General features: G+C 51.0%; 1 protein-coding gene across 3 annotated transcripts; it reads right to left on the bottom strand.

The window, feature by feature from the left end:
• Window positions 1–1,759: 1,759 nt before the first annotated feature.
• DRAXIN (dorsal inhibitory axon guidance protein) lies at window positions 1,760–20,287 on the bottom strand. 3 transcript variants are annotated; one of them, XM_024104318.3, is made up of 7 exons: window positions 20,161–20,287; window positions 8,706–9,187; window positions 8,007–8,194; window positions 7,079–7,190; window positions 5,934–6,023; window positions 5,522–5,611; window positions 1,760–3,554 (listed from the first exon to the last, which is right to left on the bottom strand). In XM_024104318.3, exons 2-7 carry the CDS (start codon window positions 9,163–9,165, stop codon window positions 3,442–3,444), a joined length of 1,053 nt encoding a protein of 350 aa, XP_023960086.2. In that variant the 5' UTR covers window positions 9,166–9,187; window positions 20,161–20,287; the 3' UTR covers window positions 1,760–3,441. The 3 variants fall into 3 exon arrangements, with proteins under 3 accessions (XP_023960086.2, XP_005292877.2, XP_065431071.1); XM_005292820.4 differs by lacking the exon at window positions 20,161–20,287 and adding an exon at window positions 19,630–19,770; XM_065574999.1 differs by lacking the exon at window positions 20,161–20,287 and adding an exon at window positions 9,826–10,157.
• Between the last annotated feature and the right edge of the window lie 3,607 nt (window positions 20,288–23,894).

Raw genomic sequence — 23,894 nt, 5'->3', positions numbered from 1 at the left:
GGGGCTTCACCTGCGCATGGGGCTTTACCTGCGCACGGGGAGGCTGCGCTTGCAGGGCTCACGGCAGAATTGGGACCCCAATCAGACTAGCAACAACCATGGTGGAAAGTGGTGTCCTGGCAGAGCCTTATCAGCTGTGTTTTGAACATGGTTGTCACCCGCAAACTGTGGGCCAGATCTAAGAAATCTGCAACTGACCGATCAGCTAAGAACTTTTGCCTTTAAACTCCAGTTGTTGGCAATAACATTGGCAGTGCCACCCCTTACTATGAATCTGGCCTGTTAGAGAGTCTACACTTCCCCTGCTCTCTGCGCTGGCTAATTGCATTCTTCCTGCTGCTTGGAGTTAGACCCAAATTCACATGCTTTAGTCCTAATTCTTGGACAGAAATCATACTACAATGCAGCTACTGCCTACCCAAACGGTGGGTTTTGTCTTAAGGGTTCCTTCACAAATTCCTCCCTCAAAATCTCTTTTGGCAGTGAAGACGCGCTTGCGTCCTATTTCTGATTATATACACAACATTATAAAGTTGTCGTTATTGGGCCTTTAGTCTTTACACTGTGGAGTGGGAACTATTGTGTGTGCTCTTCCAAATTTTCCTATAACAATGCACGGCAACATTACACAAGAATTTAGGGCAGAAAATGGAGACCAACATATCTCCATGAAACAGCAGAGGGAACTTAGGGAGGTAGAATATAATTACTCAAACTGGAATCTGACCAGGACACCAGGGGTAATACCCTCACTCCTGCAAAAAGGGCTGAGATCTTGGTTTTATCTCCAAAAGACATTACCTCAAGCAACACAGAACCTTTTCATGCCACACTGGGGTGGATGACCATATTTCCCAAAGAGAAACAGGACACCCCCAGCCCATTGCCTGAGCCCCTCCCCTCACAAGACTGTTGCCCATGGCTAGACCCCTGAGGGGGGCCCTCATGAGGCTGTCCCCCCGGTCCCAGGAACCTTGCCGCCCCCGCCCCCAAAACTGGAAGGCTGCCTCCCCTCCCCAGCTCTGCCTCCCCTGCTGCAGAGGGGGGGGGGGGAGCCTGGCATCTCTGCTTGCCCCACACACATTCCTCCACACTGCACCCTACTTTTTTGACAAAAGTGGGCATTTGTCCCATTGCTCTTGCCAACTCAGCAAGAGCAAACAGGACAAATGCCTCCTTTTGGGAAAAAAAAGTTGGGACGGCAGGGACAGGGCTTTAAAAAGGGACTGTCCCGGGACGTATGGTCACCCTTCTGACCCAGGGAGAATGACACCTAGTGTCTAACCAACACCACTTTTTCACACAATGAAGTTAGCCTGTGCAACTCATTGCCACAAGATATTATGGAGATCAAGAACGTAGCAGGATTAAAAAAGGACCGGACATTTATATGCCTGACAAGCATATCCAGAGTTATAATGGCAAGAACAACAAAAAGAATATTGGAAGGACTATAAACCCTCATTCTTCAGAGCATAAGACAGCCTCCAGCCTTGGGAGTGGGGAAGAACCCGTTCTCTGTGGGCAGGTTATTCCATAGCTGCCTAGTGCCAGGCTGTTTTCCAATCTTCTTCTGAAGCAGCTGATGTTGGAGATGGTATACTTGACTGGATGGAGCCCCAGAGTAGGGCAATTCCAGTGCATTATTGTCAGAAGCACCTAGGTGTTCCTCAGAGGTCACAGACCTAGCCTCACAAAGGCTCTCTGATGGACTCCTGTCCCAGGGATGGAGGCAGGCAAGGAAGCAGAAAGCGTGGGGCAAAGGATAACTATCATCTCTTTATTTACATCGCAATCAAATGCACATGCAACACGACACAGGACGTACTACAAGGTAACAGCCCTCCCCCACCTTCCGTCACCAGAAACTGTATTGTTTGTTCACTAGGAAAACTGCATTTCCCCAGAAAACTCCTAAAAATAATAATTAAAAAACCCACACTCCAAAGGAGAACCAAATGAGTGAGAGCTGCAGGCCGGGACATTTAGCTTCAGCCCATCCCAACCAGCTTGTCCTCTGAGGGAGAGAGAGGGAGGGATGGGGAAGGGACAGCCTCAGGAACTCACAGTCTGCAAACCGCAGTGGGAACCAAAACAGGGCATGGCCTTGTGGCTAAATGAGCCTTGTTCCAGCCTTGGCTGCTGGTTGAAGAAAAGCAAAATCAACATCTCCCTGTGTCCCAATGCCGCGGTGCTGACTCCAGGGACAGACCCTCTGGCTAACTGCACTAGGCCCCAATGGAGTCCTCTTGCCAAGGGCCCCCTCATAAACCTGCCTGGTCACTCAGATCAGAGTGCATGCCGAGCGGCTGGTCCTCTGAAAGGGAGCGTGCCGGCTGGCACCCCTTGCCAACAGCACAGTGCACCTGTGGGTCTGAAAAGTGGGTCACCAACATGAATGAACTGAAGGAGGGAGGGAGACATCTCCATTGTACAGAAGGGGAAACAGAGGCACAGAGCGGTAGAGTGACTCACCCTGGCCCCACAGCGAGTCTCTGGCAAAGCGAAGAGCAGAGCTAAGATCCAGTGACTCATCACCTACGCATTTAGGGCCAGATCCTCAGGTAGTGCAAAATGGGCCAAACTTCCCTGAAGTCAATGGAGCAGCAGCCTCGTACACCAGCTGAGGTTCAGGTTCTTATCTTCCAAACTACCCCATGCAGACACTGAAGTGTGGGTTCTGGACAGAGTCACCAGTGAAGGCAGGTGTTTGTTTAGTGAGTGGCAAGCAGTATCACTAAAGCACTGCTTAGCCGTGCGTCACTGCCCCACAATCCTAGGTAGAGAAGAAAGAATCTGACTGGCTGTGGGCGATAAGCCATAGGGAAAGCAAGAATTTCAGGTCTGCAGAGAATGGGCATGTCCTATGCAATGGTCCGGTTCAGGATATCCAATTTCCTGGTCATCTGATCTCCCATATAGGTTTCAAGCAGGAGAGAACAAGGACACCCGCCCACCTGTCCCAGAACCCAGGAATCCTAGGGGAGCTCCTCCCAGTCTTCTCACAAGAAATAACCAAGGTGAAAGACTTAAGCCCTGGGTTCCATTCGACCTAAAGGAGGCAACTTTAGCTGCAGTGAGAAGAGAGTCTTGTATTCTCTTTTCCTCTCAGCAGAGACAATATAAGGCCCCTTTCCCCTGTTTCAGAGGTTCTCAACTCCAGGGTCGTGAACTGGTGTCAGGGGGCCACAGTCACTCTGCTAGATGGGAGAGGGGGGTCCCAGTGAGATGGGAGAGATGTCCGGGGGGGGCGGTACTGGGATAGAAAAGGTGGAGAACAACTACCCTCATCTCATCTCCAGAATCAGTCTTGTTGGGGCCCTGCCCGGTCAGAGCCTGCAGCTTCAATCATTTGGTAGATATTTTCCCACCCCTCCCCACTGCTAGTTATAAATAACTCGTCCCTGACCCTCCAGGCTGGAAATGAATCTCTGCCCCCTTCTACACGTTAATGAACGATCCCTGATCACCGCTGGCTGACTCCGGCTCCACACAACGCCCTTTCCGCCGGGTCACTCTTCGGTTCCGGTGAAATTTGGCGTAGCAACGTAGCCCTGCACAGAAGACACAGATGATGAGTGTGAGATGGTCTAACTGCTCTGGGGAGTAATCTGGGTGTACGCGTGCGCGCGCACACACACACGCGGAATTGTGCTGGAGTTTGCGTGTGTGCTGGTGAATAGAGCTTTCAAGGAATTAGGCCGGTCCTCATCTTACAGTAGGGGAAGCGGAGGCAAGCTCAGCAGTGAGGACATGTGACTCATGGTGACACACAGAGTCCATGGCAGAACCCACCACATGGGGGACATAACGTTGGGTGAGACATTTGGACCAGAATGGCAGAGAAGTCCCATCACCTGCGTTGGCCCTTACAGGGCTTATTGTTTTCTTGTCTCCTGTATTAGACGCTATTTAGCTCACTGATCAAAGGTGACGTCTGTACGTCTATGGCTGAGATTTCATTGGTGCAGACAGAGTGTTTCACAGGCTCTTCAGAAATTCCACAGACAACAATATGGAAAATCCATAGGAAGTTTTGCTTGGTCTCCCCCGATTACTTCCTATTACTGTCTAAATGATCTCTCCACTGGGAAATTACGGCTAATGTGCGGCTATGATAGCAGCAATGGTCGGGGAGCTCCCCTTGCTACTTTAACTCTCTTAAACTTCAGGAGAGGGGGTAGAGGCTTCTGACAGCGTTGACTGACGACCCGATCCAAAGCCCACCAAAGTCCATAGGAGTCTTTCCATTGACTTCAATGGGTTTTGGATCAGGTCCTATAGTGTAGGGAATATGTGATGCTGGTTGACGTAGCCTTTGGTGAAGAAGTAATATATGTATACTAGGAAAGCAGCCTCTGTTTTAAAAAGGTACCAATGAACAGCCTTCCTAATAAGGGTGTTTCACTCTGGGAATTCGCCCAGGTAACTCATCTGTCGCTGGGACTTGGCACATTTGTCTTTTGGTGCCTCTTCTTAGTTAGCCTCTTGTCAATCAGACACATGCTTTACAAACTAGGAAAGTATTTAGAATGTTGGGCCAGCTAGTGCAAATCCGGGTAGCTCCACTGAAGACAATGATGTACGGCTGGCCCTTGGTATTGCTGGAAGGCGCTGCATGGACAGCCCTGGAGACAAGAGCCCTCTTTTGCTCCACAGAGCAGGGACAGCACAGCTTCCCCTAGAGAGAGACCCTTTCGGGGGTGAGAGGGGACTTCAGTCTCCCTGGCTTCTGCAGTGAGACAGCCAACAAAATTGCCTTTGAGTGATGGATTTTATGATGTGGGCAGTTGTCCACTGGGAACTGGACTGATGTCACAGGTCACTGAGAAGATGGCACGTGTATTTGGATACCACTGCTCTGAGCTGCATTCAGACCTGTCTACCAAAAGGGGAAAGGTTCTGCATTTCATTACCAATGCCCCCGGGCCATTCAGTTCCCCCATAAGAAAAACACATATGATCAGAGCTTCGCTCGACTCCAAATTTATCCTATCTCCGTATCTCATGGGATATCAATATACGATAAGGAATGCATACATGTCATTAACTTAAGCAGCCTAAACATGAAACCGGGCCTGGGGCAGCCCCACTGGGATTTCCATAGGAGCACCGTCCTGAGGCCAATCTATCACAGCATCATGTTTGAATAAGGTCCTGGGTCTAGAATATCCTGCTACCACGTACACCTCTGAGAAAAATCTGCCTAGAAAGTATATAGCACGGTGCATTTTCAAAGCCCCTTACTGCCATTAATGGATTATTGCTCACACTCCTCTGTTGAGACTGGTATGGAGGGATTAATTTCCCTACTTTGCAGATGAGGAAATAGAGAGATTAAATGACTTGACCATGGACACGCAGTAAGTTAATGGCAGAGACAAGATTAGAACTCAGGGGTCCCGGCTCTCAAACTGCTAGACCACACTGCCCCCTATAATCTCTGTAGCCAGCCACTGAACCAGCGATAAGAAGAAAACAAGGATGTGGGGGTCTCCCACCAGCGACGAGCTGAACTCACCTTGAGTGCACATGCAGTCGTCATAACATTTGTTGTTAAGGCCTCGATTGTGCGGTTTGCAGAGATGCTCACGCAAGTCACAGCAGGATCCTGCCAACACAGCGAGCGAGCCATCAAGAGATGGTCAAAAGGAGAGAAAATGCAGTTGAATTATCTCCCCATCGGCACCTGCCTGGAGCAGGAATTCCTCCCGGACACCGCCAGTGCATTGTCGGAACATGGATGTTCACAGCAGACTCCACGTTGACCTCGGCACCCCACTCATTTCTCAAAATTAGGATAAGTTAGAGGGGGGTGTCACCCCTCCCTCCCCCGACCCCAGCCACAGAATCCAGGCCTGGATTCCAAACATTCCAGAGTCTGCAACCAACTCTGCAATGAATGAATTTGTTTTTATGAGGCTGGTGCTCACCTGGGAGGCAGTCAAGGTGATGGTCACATGGCTCTCCTTCAGCCGCCATGGTTTCATTCCCACTGCTGGGGCTCTTACTACGGTGTTTCTCTAGGGAGAAGAGCAAATAGCTGATGGAATGCAATGGGGCAGTATCTTTTCCAGCAGCCTGAACCTTCCTGCGGTCTGGGTTGGTGAAGTAGCAGCATTTCTTTAGCAGGTGCTAAGTTACTTTGACCTTCTCCCATGTTCCCTCTCACTAGTCCAAAGGACCAGCACTCCCACTGCTCATGGGGAACAGAAGGTCTTTGAAAGCTTCTAAGATCAGCACTCCTTCCTAGAGGTAGGCCCAGAACCAAACCATCCCTAGATCCAAACAGCCTCAAACTTTAGAGAAGTTCTGATCTGGATCCAAACTTCTACAGTTCAAGTCTCATCTCTGCTCCTCACAGGCTTCGTTGCTTATTGGAATCTCCCTCAGCCTGAACCTAACCCAAACCATATCTTGCCCAGCTCAGGGCAAATTGCTCCAGAACATGAAATACAAGTGGACAGAGGAAGGGTTTAGCAGGAGTCAAAAGAATCAACCCCAGCTAATGGAGATAGTTATAAAAACAATACTTTCCATAGCTAGATTCGTGGATTAGCTCTTGGAAAACGATCACAGATTCCTTAGCCGTTGGCACTAACACTGTTCTCTTTCCAGTTGAACCTGATAAATCACTCGATACAGCAGAGATGTGGTTTGCTCAATATGGAGACTTGAACAGACTGGAGCCAGATATGTGTCAGATAATAAAATAAAAGGAAGAAGTTGGCAAATCTATGTCTTATGCCATCCAAATGCCCTTTGTGGTAGACCAAGGGTTCAGCAGGTTTTGCATGGCAATAGAGAAATGTCTGTGATGGGTATTTGCATGGAAGCTTATAAAGCTAAAATGTGCATCCTCATCTTGACAAGCACAAAGTCTGGGTACAGACATGGCAGGGGTGTGTTAGGTATAATCAGCTACACAATCTAACCGATGCAATAAGACAACTTAAGCTTTTTGGCTGTCTCTCCTACTCCTTCCTTCATCCCCAAGTCTGTCCTCCAGTTTCCAGGATAGCTGAGAACCCCAAGCCTTAGAGAGATGGTGGAGGGTACAGGTAGGTCCCCTGGATACCTTTCTTCTTGGCAGATGGCCACATTTCTGGCTTGAGGTCTTCATAATCTGTCCAATCAAACAGAGCCATATCCAGCGTGGGCATCACGTCCCCACCTTGCCTGACACGGGCCTGCAGATGACAAGAAGCAAGGCAGTAAGTAGGACGTCCTTCTGTCAGGCCCCGCAGGCAAATGTCAGCAGGTACTTTAAGGACATTAACTCCCCAGAAGTGAGGATTTTTACCCCCATTTCACAGATGGTTCAGCATCGGCCTCACTGTTCCCATTGAAGCCAAGGATAAAACTCCTGGTGACCTCAACAGGAGCAGTTAAGTCAATGCTGCTTGCTTCTGAAAATCCTACCCCGTGGCGATAGAGCAAGTCAGTGGCAGAGCCCAGCATGAGGACTCATGAGTTCCTGGCTCCTGACACATCCTGGGACACGCTGTCTCTCCAGGCGAGCTCTCGTTCTATACCAGGCCGCTTTTGGGAAGCTGAGTGGCTAGCAGGGGTGAGGAGAGATGTCTCAATCAAAGGAGGTGATCTTCCTGAGTGAGGAGATGCTCTGGTGTCTCTGAGGAAAGGAGCTGCACTTTTTAGGAGAGCTTTTGCGTCAGACAATACACCTGGAAAGTAGATGCCTGAAAGGGGCAGGAGGGCATTTGTAGCTCATGGGGAAGTCTTGGGGTCTCACACTGGGTGGGGAGAGGGTGTTTTTCAGTAGAGAGCTGATCACTGTGAAGGAGATGGTGGCACCAAGCAGCTACCTGTCTCCTCTGCCAGGATCCTGCTGGCTCCAGGTGGGGATAGCTAGCCATCATCAGCCTCCATACCACCACCAAGCTTGACTTAGGACAGCTGAGCACCTAACTCCCTTAGGTCACTTTGAAAATTCCAGCCAGCGGCTGTGGTGGAGAGTCCAGTGCGTTTAACAGCTGCACCTTTACCTGGGGCCGAAGGGATGCGGCTGGAAGAGCTGATGGTTCCTCAGTAGAAGCCGCTGTCTCCAGCGTGGTGAAGAGGAGCACCGTGGGAGCCAGACCCGTGAATTCCTCCACCTGGAGGTTTTGAAACTGCCCATCAAAGTTTTCAGGCTTCTTATACAGCGAGCTTGGCCCAGGGTCAGGGCCTTTGCCTACAGAAGGTGACAAGGACAACAACTTAATCTTCCTCATCCCTTTCCTTGCTAGGGGCCACCGAATTTCCCATGGGGATAGTTACACCACAACACCACCTGCAGCCTTTAAATCTGGAGCCAGACATCAAATGCGTTTAGACCTTAAGGTGTGTGGGGTGGGGGAAGCAGTTCAAATGGGTCTCATTCCAAATCCGTCTCTCCCAGGGGAAGTTCAGAAGGGGCTGACACAGACTTTTATTGATTATTAATTATTATTATTATTAATCTGTATTGTGGAAGTGCCAACCCAGTCACCTTTCCCCCCATACTGCCCCTGCCACACACACACTGCCCTTCCCCAGCCACCTTCCCCCCCACACTGCCCCTCCTCAGCCACTGTCCCCCCCACACTGAGCCCCCTCAGTCACCTTCTGCACACACACTGCCCCTCCCCCACACCCACATACACTTCGCCCTCTGAAGTGGCCAGGAGACCTTGGTCCCTTTGAGTCCCTTAAGGTTCTGCTACCTCTGTGTTGTTTCAGCCTTTCCCTGCGGCTGTGCCGCCGGTGCTCCCGGTTCTGCTTCTTCCCCCTCTCCGACCCCGGGGACTGGTTCTCCCCCTCAGGATATGGAAACTCAAAGCCCAGAAAGACATCCTTCTGCTGCTTCAGGGCAGCTGGCCGCTGGATTGCTCCCTGGTCCTCCCCTGCTGGAGTCCCACTTGCCAGCCTGAGGGCCTCTTCTCCAGACACCTGCCCTCTGGAAGGCATGCCATGGGCCCTGTCCTTCTTGGCTCCACCATGCCTGCGGTGGTGCCCTGCTCGGGGCGGATGCTGCCACAGCTCCTGGTTTTGAAGGTTGTTGTTATTCTCTGGGATGTTTTTGTCCTGGGTGCCAGGGTCCAGGGAGCCCACTGGGCGGATGTCAGAGAGAACCAGGACACAGAAGAAAAAGAAAGGGGACAAGGAGCAGGAGGAAGATGCCATAATCCTGGGCGCCTTGCTGCACCTGAGATAAACATATAATCAACATCAAGCTCATCAAAGAGTCCAGGCCTTGTAGAGCCCACAAAACCCCCTTCTATCTGCCCTGCTCCCATACCAGGATTCAGATCAGCCCTTTAAACACATCACACTCACTGGTCCCACAGCTGCACTCCAGCCTTGGGGGATTGTGTTTTTATCCCTTAATAGCACCACTCTGGATGTTCTTGTTAGCCATATAAAAGTCTCGTCCTGGTCTGAACCCTGCTAGGCTCTTGGCCTCCATGATATCATGTGGCAATGAGTTCCACAGGCCAACCGAGCATTATGCAAAATAAAATAATAAATAATAATAATAAAAAGCCTCTCCTTTTATCAGTTTGAAATCTTCTGCCTTTCAGTTTCATTGAATGTGGCTTTAACTGAAGCTCTCAACATGCTTTACAAAGACTGCCAAGTGTTGTGATCCCCCTTTTGAGGAACAGGGGAGACACCAAGAAATTAAGTGCTTTGGTCAACATCACAAACTGGCAGAGCTGGGAACAGAATCCAGGTGCTCTGACGCTCACTCCTGCCCTCTATGCCACACTGCTGACTTAAGAGGGTGAGCAGCAGAAGGAGGGTGCCCGGAAGGCAGTATCATCACATGCTGAATTTACTCACCCCGTCCCATGTCTCCTCCTGGCAAAGAGAATGCAATCCTTGCAGATCCTGCATTTAGCAAAACCTTGCATCAAGAAAAATAGCCAAAGGAAAGACATAGTTGGATCAATGAGCCTGTTACGTGGGAAAACACTGACTCTGCAGTTGCGTCTGTGATACAAAGAGTCTCCTGTCTGGGGAATGCTGACTTAACATGGATAAGGAGTGAGTTTGAGAACCAATGAGTAAAGGGGACATTCCAGGCTAGAGCCCCTGGGCCAGCACCTCAGTTGGCATAAACGGGCAGTTTCTTTGATTTCAGACAAACTGAGCGTCGGCCCAACATTCCAAAACCAAACCTCACCAGATAGGAAGAGCCCTGTCCTCTGGGGGAAGTTGGAGTCCAGAACCCACGTTGGCAGCTTAGCCCCACCTCTCATCTCTTGGGACACCAGGGGTCAATGACTATAACATGCAGGCAGGGCCAAGGAGTGCAGCAAACGAGGAGGGTCCTTGAGACTGGATGCACATGGCGCGCAGGGGGAGGCCAGGACTGAAGCAGTATGGAGTGGGAGGAAGGCCAAGATTCAGGACTGAATGGGAACACAGCGTGAAGAGGCTCAAGGCTGGCAATGAATGAGTCCCTCCTCCTTGGTTACCTCCTCCTATTCCAGCCTTGGTTACAGCAGCACGGGCAAGGCCTGCAGGGGAGGAGAGGTTCCAGTTTCATGTGCAAATGAAGGTCATTAATCAATGCTGATGCCTCCCTTTGATTTCGGACTAGCCCCCCTACCTTTCCCTTTTACCTCCTGCCATCCGAGGAGCTAGAGATGCGATCCTGGCTCCTACGGGCAATGGTGGGGCAGCCCAGCACCAGCTGTCGTGCTGGAGCTGCCTGCCAGGCAGGTTGGCATTCTGGGCCTCCTCACGGCTGGCTTGTCAGAACTGGAAAAAGCCGATGGCCTTGTAGGGCAGGTGATTGGCTTGGGGCTGGGCTGCACCAGGGAAGCTAGAGCAAAGCAGGGTCTGAGTAAACCCTGGAAGTGTTCCATTGAAGGGTAGCCAGGCGGCAGACGAATGCTTCCAGTCATCTCTGTTGGACTGACAAGGGTAGGAGGGCTGTCTCGTGAGCCGAATAGGGGATCGGGAGTGGGATTCTGAGCTGCTGTTCTTGGGTTCCGTTCCCTGCTCTGCCACTCTGTGGCCGTGGGCAAGTCACTTCATCACTCCTTGCCTCAGTTTCCCCATCTGTGAAATGGGGTTACTGGCATCAGGAGGCTTGTTAGGTCAGTAAAGCCATTTGAGATCCTTAGATGGAATGGCGAGGGCAAAATAATATTATTAACTTCTCTTTGTATTCAGATTTCTCACATGGTTTCCTTACTGCTCAAGTTTCTGTTCTAAGACGGGTCTTCAGACCCTCATACAATCAATGTACGGACTTCACTGCCCTGATCATACACATCTTCTCTCATCTCTGCCCCCACCTCTTCAAAACCAATCTTTCCCCATTGAGAATACTTCTTAAGCCGTTCTAGTGCACCTATTACCATGGGACAAAGGTACCGTTATTACCATGGCACTGAGGAGGCTGGTCCCCCTGAGTCAGGGCAATACACGTTTGGCTAGAGCAATGGGAAGCCCAACCCCTGAGGACACTGACCATCTCTAGAATTTAACTGCAGCTCTTCACCTCCTCTGCTGGGTTAGACCACAAAAAAGCTTCCAGGGCTAACGCTGGTCCTGGTGGACTCGGCTTAATATGAGACTGTAACAAAAACTATATCAAAGAGGAAGAACTGTGTCTCTTTGGGGGTGCAGAGCTTGGCACACCAACATCTTTCCTCCCCGCAGTTCTCTTCACTCCCGATTAATTTCCCCCTGCTCCCAGGACAGTGACCAGATAGCAAATGTGAAAAATCAGGACACTTTTTCCCCCGGGGCGGGGTTGCCTATATAAGACAAAGCCACTGATATCAGGACCTCTGGTCACCCCAGTGAGCACCTCCTAAGTACATGCCTGCAATGGCTAAACCTCAGACCACTGCCTAGCGGCCATTAACCCTTCACGTTCCAGGCAGCCTCTATGGATTGTCCGGCTAGAGTCAGCATGACAAGAAAGCAGAGGAAAGGGGAATAACTAGTATCTCCTTTGATGCCAGCCCCACCGCTGCTTCATGAAACCGGCCATAGGAGGCCTGAGATTCTCTTCCACAGTTAAGATGTTTTCCCTGAGTTTCAAACTGTGACACAGATTCAGTGTAAATCCAGAGCGTCTCCCCTGAGGTCAGTGAAAGCTCCTCTGCATTCACACCTGCATTACCAAGAGCAGAATCTGGCCCTGAGACAGGATAGAGGAGCCCCACCCCGAGCCAATGGGCTAGCTCAGCTTTCTGAGGGTTAGCTCCCAGGAAAGCAGGACTTCTGTGTAAGGGAGATTCAGTGTGCGCGTGTTAGGAATCAAACTTTAATTAAACATGAAAGACATGAGTTAAAAGGACTCGCCAAATGCCCATTCCTTGGTACTGATAGAATCTTTACCATTTGCACATTTTGCTGGGGATTTGTCATCAGCACATGAGGAAGAAAGGGAAGTCCTGGCTGCCAGGAGCAACTGATGTGCTCATAAGAAGGAATTCTTCAGTCCTCTAGTGAAAACCCTGTTTATTCATCCCCGGCAAGCTCTGTCAGAACCTTCCTACAGTTACTGCATACGGGTCTTTAGAGAGTGGAAGGAGGCAAACCCTTCCATACTTTTCCATTCCCACCGGGAAAAGCCCCCTCTCCCCTGGAAGTTCAGGCCTAAGCAGTGTTAGCGTAGACAGCACCCGTGCCTTTATTTAGGGCTGCTAATGAACAAGGAAAGCCGCGTGTCTAAGCATGGCTTTGCGAGGCCCTGGAATATCTTATTTGCCGAGGGAAGTCATGCTACAAAATAGCATTTCATTTTGGTTCATGCAAAATCTAGAGTTACAACTTGGAATCCATTTAGCAAAGCATCTGCAGTTCCCACGCCAAGGCCAGTGAAACAATAAATATTGCTGAGCAAAACCAGTATCTCTGTGTCCAGAACATTTTCATCTTTTTTTTTTTTAAATTAGAGCAAGTCAGTTGGATCTTGGCAACTCTGAATTCTAAGGATTGGGAACAGTGTCTCACCTTCTCATCCACGGGAGAAATGGGAGGGTGCCAAGCGGAAGGAACAGCAAGTGCCAAGAGTGGATTAAACAGGTGGCTCTTGCCTGGGCCACACATCACAATCACTAGTGCAGCCACGAGCCCTTTGCTTTCCACTTGAACATTACCCCAGCCACGTGTTCGTTTGGGGACCTGATGACAAAGAATCAGATGCAGAAACCCCCTGCAGGGCTAAATGCTGCTGTGAACTTAAATGCAGCTCTTCACCAACTGGGAAAGTGCAGCGCACAGTCCCTGGACCCAGCAGCTGTCCTGAGGGCATGATACGGTTTGGAATCTTGCAGGGGCCAGAGTGCTACCTCCACTCTGCCCTAGATCTGTGGGCATGGGGAAGAGGGCACAGGTTTGCAATAATAATGCAGTTAATAAATACGTTATATCATACAGCCCCTGTCATCAGAGGAGCTAAGAAGTGTTTATGCTGCTGTTCTGCCTGCGTGGCTCTAAAGATAACAGCATACATTCGGGCCGCCCTGAATTAATGGAACTGCTGCTCCATTAAAGGGCAACTCCTACAGTGCCCCTTGTCAACATGGGACTCCTCCATATAGTGCATCCTCTTCTGCATCACCCAGTCATATGCCCAAATCCGGATGCTACCTCTACTTCCCATCTCCCTAGGCCCAATCCTCTTTCCCTGCACAGTCTGCAAGTTCTCCCTTCCCATCTGCAATATCCTTTGCTTTACACACACAACCCCATTCATTTCTGACACCGGTCTGCATCTTCTCCAGCCTCCCCCTGCTGCTCTTCCCATCAGCAGCCAGTCTGGCTCCTGATCCTCCTCCCTCCAAACCAAGCTCCAGCGTAGCCTCTCTCCTGATTGACCACCGCACTTGTACCAAGTCCCTTGTGCTGTGCATTTCAGAGACATAGCAGCCAGCATCAGTCCGACACCTGCACTTCACTCTCTTCGTAACAGGATAAATTCTACGTTGACCTCAGTAGGTTCACATGGGGTGTTAAGTCAGAGCGGAATTTGGCCCTGCAAGGAGATGCCTTTGCCAGCCTCAGGGCCGGCTCTGGCTTTTTTGCCGCCTCAGGCAAAAAAGCCTCCCGCCGCCCCCCGCCGGGGAGCGCGGCAGGGGAGGGCATTGAGCCCGGCCGCAGCCCCGCTCTTCCCAGCCGGCCGGAGCGCCAGGAGGAGGGCGGAGAGCCTGGCCGCGGCCCCGCTCTCCCCGACCAGCTGGAGCGCCGGGAGGAGGGCGGAGAGCCTGGCCGCGGCCCCACTCTCCCCGGCCGGAGCGCCGGGGGCGGCGAGCCGGGCCGCGGCCCTGCTCTCCCCGGGTGAGCGCCGCCCCCCACCAGGTGCCGCCCCAAGCACATGCTTGGAGGGCTGGTACCTGGAGCCGGCCCTGGCCAGCCTGCTCTGAAACAAAGTTGTACATAGTGTAGAGACAAAAGTTCACCTCCTTCCTGGGGTCCGGCTTAATCAACAAAGTTTATAAAGTTCCCCCAGGCTTGGCTGCTCCCAGGGTTCCTCCCTCAGTGCTGCTTGGCCCACACCCTAGATCCTCTTTCCTCTAGAGAGCCACTCCTGTCTCCCCTATATCCAGGCAGGGTAATGAGTCGCCCCCCTCCATGTGTCAGGAGGACCCACTTAACATTCCCAGCAGGATCAACACCTGCTAACAGAGTGAAGGGTCTCAAGCAAATACTACCAAGCCTGTTAATGGTCCTAAAAATACCCTCGGTGCAGACAGGATGGTTTCGGGGATTATTAATGGGCTATAGAGCCTTCCACTTCTAGGTCACCAGTTTGAATCCAACTTGGGTAAGTAGTGGCTGTTCAGTAGCTTATATGAGACATGAGTTTGTTGGGGCTCAGACCAGTTCCTAGCGGGCAGGCATCTGTAGCACAAAACCCACCTATGTAATTTGCACTAATGTGCTCTGTCATTTGTAGTCACTACAGAGAAAAGCCAGGGACTTACTGTGCCACTGAAATGCAGCCATCTTCTGCCCCCAACTTAAAGGTGGTTCCTCGGGGATAAAGCAAAGACATCAGACCAACAGCAAATTCATTCAAATATCTAACAATCCCCCCGCCTCCCATTCCATATCTGGAGGAGCAGGGATGGGGGGGAACGGAAGCAGGAGCTCTGAGCCCATGAACAAAGAATGTTGGGACTCTTGACAGACAGACAGCACAGAGGAAACCAGCTTGTGCGCTCCAGGGCTGAATCAAAATGGATTGAACAGAAACCTGGGCCAGATTTATCCCTGGCTTTAAGGAATTTAATTCGCTGTGGGAGTGCTACAGTGTACAGCTCTCACGGCGCTCCAGATAGAGGAACATAAGCTGCAGGGATAGACAAATGTACGTGTGTCTCTCATCATCTGTGTGTGTTGTGTGCGCACATGGCAGGCGTGATGGACAATGAATCCCAACCGCCCGGGCCAGGGCTCACTGTAACAAAGGTAAAGGGGCTCTCGCCATCTGTTTTTCTATTTCTGCAGGCAAGTGCTGGGGAACTTCACATGTTTCTCTCCCCTTCACCAGCATCCCCCACTTATAATAATAATAATTAATGGAGATATCCCATCTCCTAGAACTGGAAGGGACCTTGAAAGGTCATCGAGTCCAGCCCCTGCCTTTACTAGCAGGACCAAGTACTGATTTTTTGCCCCAGATCCCCAAGTGGCCCCCTCAAGGATTGAGCTCACAACCCTGGGTTTAGTAGGCCAATGCTCAAACCACTGGTGTTTGAGATGCACTCATCTCAAACACCACCACCCCAGATATAGGAAATGCCCACGGCCTCGTCCCTGGCTTTGAGCATTTCTTGCATATTCCTGTCACCGACTTTGTAAAGAGCTTTCAGTCGGGACAGTTTCCTTGCCAGAGCTGCCAGCCCAGGCATCCTCTTTCAGACCTAGTTCGTGCAGACAAAGAAGCACAAACCGCCTGCTCACTCGGTTCCTTTCAGGATCCACCTCCTCCTTTTCCGAACGGTCCATGAACTTGCTTCAGCTTTCCTCACTCCCCTTGCTGAGCCCCACCCTGCTCCCCCTTCATTTATCCACCCCTGGGCTCCTCCTTGTCCCTGGTCACCACCTTTGGTGAAAGAGCCTTCTTCTCTGCAGCTCCTTTCTCACTCTGTCGTTATTTAACTTGGTGTGGCATTTTACAGTTACTGCAAAAGCTGTTACACAAAAGAAAGTCCCAAGGCCAAATTTAGCAATGCCCTAAGCATTTGTATGAGGGCTGAATTTGGCCTATTTTGTGATTGTGGAAGGGTTGTGACTCTGACACAGGACTGAATGGGCTTTGGGAAAATACACGCCTGTCCCGTTTCATGGCCCCCTGCATCATATTCAGTAACACCTAAACCCCCCACCACCACCACTTTGCAGCCTCTTGCTGAGCCTAGATGGCAGAGATGGTCGGTCCCTGCTGCCTGACCCACACTGTCTAATGTAAATGCTTTGCACTGCCATGGCCCCTTTCATCCAAGGATCTCAGAGTGTTTTACAGACCTTAGCCGCACAATGCACTTGAGAGGCAGCTCCTTAGGATTACCCCTGTTTTATTAATGGGTGGAGAGAGGCACAGAGGGGTAAGACCCACATTTTCAAAAGTGCCACCTAATTCTGGGTATCTCCCTTTTTGCATGCTCAACCCAAGACACCTTAAAGGGGCCTGATTCTCCATTGTCCTGCACCTTGGGTCGTCATGAACCCCTGTGCAAAGTGAGCATATAATGCTACCATTCCAAACTGGCAGGGTATTACGTCCACGTCGGGCTCACTTTGCCCTGGCAGGAATGACTGCACAAGCTGCAGGCCATGGCAAAGCGGGCCCCACTGGGGTTGTGATGGCCTCATCCCCTCTGCAAGTCAGGCCCAGGGTGTCTCAAGCGGAGCACTGAAAATCAGTGACCACTGGAAAACGTTGGCTTTGGTGGTCAATGGTAGAGCTGGGATGCCCTCCTGATGAGAGACGTAGTGTCACACGTGTAATGCTACTCAAGAAATCCCATCTTCAGCAGCTCACATACTGTGGGAGGTTTGCATTTATATGTTTGCCATCAGAGTAGCAGCCGTGTTAGTCTGTATCCGCAAAAAGAAGAACAGGCGTACTTGTGGCACCTTAGAGACTAACAAATTTATTAGAGCATAAGCTTTCGTGGACTACATGATATGCATCCGAAGAAGTGGGCTGTAGTCCATGAAAGCTTATGCTCTAATAAATTTGTTAGTTTCTAAGGTGCCACAAGTACTCCTGTTCTTCTTTTTATGTTTGCCATCAGATCACCACTAGCCTCCAGGGTTTTGCACTTTGGCTCTGAGCGGTGCTGGACACCTTGCAAATCTCTCATCTGCCAAGAGATGGGCCTTGCCTTCCTATTACCTTGAGCCTCAATCCTCTACCCGTACCCTTGGGAATAACTCTTACTCATGTGAGTAGCTCTACTGACTTCAGTAGAACTATGTCACTCACAGGAAGCAAGAGGGTTGCAGGACTGGGCCTCCAATGTCCTAGAAGGTGGAACAGACAGATAGGACATGGTATGGAAATGGAAGAGGGGCACCTGGATGAATATGCAGTACCCTCTGCTCTGCTTTCCCCCCCGGGGCTTCACAAAACGGCAGACACAGCCATCATTGGGGAGAGACATGTGACCTGCTATCAAACAGGGTCTCCTCTTCCCAATAATGAGATTAAAATGGCAATGAGTCTGAGATTAGCATCCAAGATATAGTCACTTGCTGTCACCACGGCACTGAAGAATCTCTAATTTCATGCACAAAGCAGAATGACAAATGGGGGACGATCAATAGGAAAGGACACTGCACACGCCACTGAAAAGCATCCAGCCAACTGGAGTTACACTGGGGGGGATTTGACCCAATATGCTTGATCATTTCAGGGGGTGAATTTGTCCCCATGTATCAGCTCATTTAGAGAAAGATACTGACATTATTCCTTGCATGATAAGTGTTGATTTTTTAAATCAGTTTTCACAAGAGAAATGCACAGTTTTATAAAAGGGAAATGTAATGAAAATGCAAACCAATTTCCATCCAAACTCTGTGCTGATGGAAGACTTCACCTATGAATTGGATGAATGTCACATAAATTCTATATGATGAATTACCGGCTGTAATAAGCCATTAGCTGATGCCAAAATCATTTAATTCAGACTCACAACCCCACTTTCACCAGCAGAAGAAGATTAGAGGTCAATCAGGGAGCAATTGGGAGAGGTGTGTGCATGTGTTTCTCTGTGAATACAATTGTTAGCTTTAAAAAAAAACCAGGAAAACAGAAGCTTTCCATCATGGTAACTTTTCCCGATGGAGCAAGGGCAGGCTGAGGAGACGTCTAGGATCAATGGGACAGTGTGATTACTCTCAGGTGCAAAGGGAGCTAGACAACTGACTGGAGGAAAACAAAGGGTAGAAGGCACAAACAAGCAAACTCAGGAAGACAACGTGAATGGAGTACCGGGATCTTAAAGTGACTCAGAACCTCTAATAGTATTCAAAGTGACTAAGATTTAAAGGAGCCGGGAAACAGCAACTGTGTCTGATTCTCAGCATGAATGGAGACGAGGGCGAGCAGATGATTAATCATACGGACTGACCCCACTAATCATGGCCCCATCTCCAAAGATCTATCCCAGAGCAGATCGCTAGATAGACCTAATCAGTGGGATGCGCTATAAATATTTCAGGTTCTTAAGTCCCACCACCTTTCCGCCATGCATTAAGAAACATAACTGGCATCTGTTGTGCAGACGATAGTTAGAAGTGGCTGTATCATGACTCGGAGGAACCCGCCACAACCGAAATAATGAACCCTGTTGGCAACGGGCCTGCCTGTGAAATAAGCAATAAAATAAGGAATAAAAAACCCTGTGAGAGACCAGACTCCGAACAGACAGTGCCTGGGGGGGCCTTTGAATGGATTAAACTGCATCCCAGCCACAGCCTTTCCAGCAACCACAGTGACTAGAATCAATAATCCTGGGGGGGAATCAGGCACAGGGAGGTAGAACAGCTCAAACAATGCACTAATGAGAGGGATCCTGTCATCACAATGAAAGCTGAAGGCTGGCTGCCTCCCCCTAGCTTAGCCATCGCCGGCTAAAAGTGACTTTAGACTGGCACCAACCAGGAACATGGGAGTAGCAGCACGAGCCCCCGCCCCCGCCCTCAGCCCAGTCCGGGAGATTCTAAGCAGGAACATGATGTAAAGGCATCACCCCCCCCCCCCCACACACACACACACACGTAGACTCTTCCCAGCTGTAGCTGAAATCAGCAAAGGCGAACTGGACCAGAGCTCAGGACTGCAGAGAGTGGCGTGGGGGAGCGGGATCTCGAGCTGCCCAGGTGTGTGGGGGTGATGGGGAGCCCCCTCCAGAGGGGGAAGGGATCGGGGCAGCCTAAGGAAGTTGAGGTGTTTGGGCCGCGGGGCAGTCAGCCACCCCCGGCATCTCACAGCTCTCCGCCGGGCTGGGAGGGAGGGATGGGCAGGAAAGGTGTGTGGCCTGGGAGGTGAGGGGCGTCCCGGCAGAGGACGAGAGAACCTGCCCATTCCCTGCCCCCTCCCCAGAGAAGAGGGCTGAGCCGAGCTGCAAGGTCAGGGGTGCAGGGAGGGAGAGATCCGCTGCCTACCTGTCTGCAGCTCCTCGGCTCTGGAGTCAGCCCGGACGGCAGAGGCAGCTGGGAGGGCAGGGAGGGGAGCAGCCGATCTGCCTGGCTCAGGAGGCGGGGGGGGGGGGGGGGGGCTGTTCACACCCGAGAAGAGGAGGAGACAGGGGAGGGCGAGGCGAGAGGCAGTGGGGGAATGTGCGGAGCCGGCAGAGGAGCTGGGGACGCTGGGAAGCCCAGGGGAGAGGGGTGGGGGAATCAGATGGAGCTGCTAGCAATAGAGCTGGGGGCGGGGGGGGGGGGGTTGTGCGGAGACAGAAGGGCTGGTGTTGCAATAGGAGGAAAGGGAGAGTGCGCGTTCCCGAGCCCAGGCGCGCCCCCGCGGGGCTGCTCCCCCAGCTGGTGGTCCCCAGAGAGAGAAGGAGACAAAGGCAGGAGACAAAGGCAGGAGGGAGCCCCCGGGGGGAGAAGTTGATGCTAGGCTGCGAGAGTGAGAAGGGAAGTTCCCCCCCCGTCACAGGAATCAGGTGGGGGCTGCACAGCTCCACGCCTCACCTGCCTGCAGCTGCTGCCGGCCCGGGGCTCTGCTCCCGCCCCCGTTCACACCCGCAGCGCTTCAAAGCGGATTGGGGCCGCCTCTGGAGTCCCGGGGCAGCGAGCGGCGCGGTGACCGCAGGACACAATGAGATCAAGGCTCTGCTCAGCTGGTGGAGCGTCTGCCCCGCGTCCGCGGGCCCCGGCCTCAGTCCCCAAAGAGATTAGTCTCCATTGCTGTTAAATGGGATGGAACAAATAGTCGGGGGGGGGGGGTTGTTAGGCTGTTTGATGATAACCCACCACCACCCGCATCATTCTAGGGAGTGGTGTAAAGGTGGGGAAAATACCCACCCCCCGGCCCCTGATTTGGGGACATCTATGTTAGCAGGGAAAAGAAAAGAGAAAGTCATCACCATCATGTACACTGGTCTCTTCAAAGCCAGGACACACCTGGGGTTTCACTTCCCTCCCTCTCGCTGCTTCTCACAGACACAGTTTTTTAATTCCCAGGAGCGGCTTGGCAGTTCAAATGGTCTCCCCCACCTCCTTTCCCTCCTTCCTCTGCACCACAGGCTCTATGTCTGGCTGTGTAAACATAATAATAATAATAATCAGTCAATCTTAGCTGCTTGTCATAATTCTTAATGCACTGATCTCTTCTCAGAGATGATGTGTGTGTGACTTAACATGGTACCTTTCAGCATTTCTCGTTTAGGGAATTTACCACAGAGTGTTACTGGTGAACATGTAAATGCATCAGAGATGCCACGGCCTGCTGTCCAACGACAGCACCCTTAACTCAGCCCTCTGGCGCACACACACTATTCCGCATGACTCTAAATGTGCCCATTCCTGGCCCAATCCTGCCACGTCCTTCCCGACGTGCTGAGGCCTTTACTAGGTGAGTAGAATGCTGGGGCTCTGTGGAGCTCATGTAACCCCTGGTCCTGCCCTCCTCATTCATGAATATTCCTTACTCAGGGAAGTAGTCCGGCTGACTTCTTCAGAACTACTCACCGGAGTTAAGGTATCTGGGCTGTGCCACAAATGAAAGTACATCTGGGTTGTGTGGCAACCCTGATCTGCAACGTCCTCCTTGTTTTTGTGATTCAAATCTTAGCCATAATGTTCAGCGCGCAGCAGGTTTTTTGCATTCGTTCATTTCAAAGAGTTCAGTTCTAATCCTGTTAAAATCAAGGAATGTTTTGCTATTGGCCTCGCTAGGAGTAGGACTGGGCCCAACATGTGCGCACTGGGAAGCTTGGCATGCAGAATCTGAAACTGGTACTGCAGAGGCCTATTGCAAAAGACTCTAGATTTGACCAGGGCCGGGTCCCCCATTTTAAAATGGCATCAGAAAAGTCCCACTAGATTTAGAAGCTTTCCTCCTGGGCTCCTGCACCATCAGTGCTGTAGTAAAAGGGCCCAGTGCACAAATGTGGAGTATATGAAATTTGAAGTGACTGTGCGAATTAATGCTCCCCCGTCAAACTAAATATGGTAGTGAAAATTTAGAAGGTGGAATGACTGCGTGAGATAGGAGAATCAGTCTATCTAAGGTACTTCTACATGGTGGTATCTAAACACCTCACAATCCTTAATGTATTTATTCTAATAACACCACTATGAGGTAGGGAAGTGCTATTATCCCCACTTTACAGGTGGGAAACTGAGGCACAGAGCTACTACAGCTGCTATAGCGGCACAACTACACCTCTACCCCGATATAACGCGACCCGATATAACACAAGTTTGGATATAACGCGGTAAAGCAGCGCTCGGGGGGGGCAGGGTTGCGCGCTCCGGCGGATCAAAGCAAGTTCGATATAACGCAGTTTCACCTATAACATGGTAAGATTTTTTGGCTCCCAAGGACAGCGTTATAGTGGGGTAGAGGTGCACTGCAGTGCAGCTGTGCCAGTCTTGTGCTCAGGTTGCTGCTGTAACCACTGGACCATCCTGCCTCTCATCAAGGGTGATTGGACTCTGAGGCAACAAAATTCATAGTGTGTGTGTGTATATATATACATATAGATAAATATAAATAATTTTTAATTCTCCATACCTGTTACTCATATCATTTTAGGTTATTAAGAATGACAGAATCTGAAAAAAACTTTTTTTAATGTTTGCATGTAAATTTGGACAATGAAAGAAAATCACTGAAGTCAGTTTCTTTGTCTTTATTTATTATGTGTATATAGAAAATTTTGCTTTCTGGCTGTCAAGCCATGGCACAATGTTGCCCAGTGTGGACTGTAAACACCAAAGGGAATGTTTACTTGTTTTTTTTTAAATATATTCAGTGGAAAATTAATAAAAACGGATGGACATATTTCTGTTGGTTATTGTCTTTTTTCAAACTGGTCTGAGAGTTTTTGACTAAAAAGAAGCAGAATTTGGGGCCAAATTTGATCTAAAAGTATCCCTCTAAGAGGGAGGTTTTCAAAAGGAGGCTGAATACCCATCTGTCTTGGATGGTTTAGACCAGGGATTCTCAAACTTCATTGCACCGCGATCCTGTTCTGACAAAAAAAAAATACTACATGACCCCAGGAGGTGGGACCAAAACCTGAGCCCACCCGAGCCCTGATGCTCTAGGCGGGGAGGGCCAAAGCCCAAGGGCTTCAGCCCTAGGCGGGGGGCTTGTAACCTGAGCGCTACCGCCCAGGGCTGAAGCCCTTGGGCTTCGGCCCCAGGCCCCATCAAGTCTAACACTAGCTCTGGCGACCTCATTCAAAAGGGGTTGTGACACACTTTGAGGTCCCGACCCACAGTTTGAGAACTGCTGGTTTAGACACAACAAAGCCTGCATCTTGGCAGGAGGTTAGACTAGATCAGTGGTTTTCAAAGTTCGGATCGCAACCCAGTACTGGGTCACGGAATGCAAGGCACTGGGTTGCCTTGCTCAGCACCCAGGGATCCTGGCGGCCGGCCAGTAAAAACTAGTAGTCCCTACCTGTTCTGACACCGCGCTGCACCCCGGAAGCAGCCAGCAGCAGGTCTGGCTTGTAGGCAGCGGGCGCCATGGGTTCCACGCATTGCCCCTGCCCCGAGCAGCAGCTCCGCACTCCCATTGGCTGGGAACTGGCCAATGGGAGCTGGGGGTGGGCGATGCCTGCAGGTGAGAGCCGCAAGGAGCCGCTGGCGTGCCTCTACCTAGGAGCCAGTCCTGCTGGCCAAGTCCGGGACGCAGCATTGTCCATGGTGCCAGGACAGGCACTAAGCCTGCCTCTGCACCCCATCTGCGCCGCTGACTGGGAGCCGCCGGAGGTAAGCCCGTGCCCCAATCCCTTCCCCAGCCCTGAGCCCCCCTAAACCTGGAGCCCCTTCCTGCACCCCAACCCCTTCATCCCCGGCCCTACCCTAGAACCCGCACCCAGAGAGAGCCCTGACCCCCTCCCGCACCCCCACCCTAGCCCAGAGCCCCCTCCCACACCCTGAACCCCTCATTCCTGGCCCCACCCCCGCACCCCAATCCTCTGCCCCAGACCTGAGCCCCCTCCGGGTCATGGACATCAATAATTTTCTTCAACTGCGTCACCAGAAAAAAAGTTTGAAAACCACTGGACTAGATCCTTGCGGTCCCTTCTAACTCTATGGTTCTAGCATTATATGACAAAGCTGAAATGCTGTTACTATATTTTATGTAATGTAAGAACTCACACCTGCAAATCTTTACCTTCATTGGCCGGAATCATTCTTAGGGAAATCAATGGGAATATTTGTGTGACTAACGTTTGCAGGATTGG

Source organism: Chrysemys picta, chromosome 21, assembly GCF_011386835.1.
Source record: "Chrysemys picta bellii isolate R12L10 chromosome 21, ASM1138683v2, whole genome shotgun sequence".
NCBI classification, from domain to species: domain Eukaryota; kingdom Metazoa; phylum Chordata; order Testudines; family Emydidae; genus Chrysemys; species Chrysemys picta.
The sequence above is the reverse complement of the archived record's forward strand: the minus strand, read 5'-3'. Positions and strand labels throughout refer to the sequence as shown.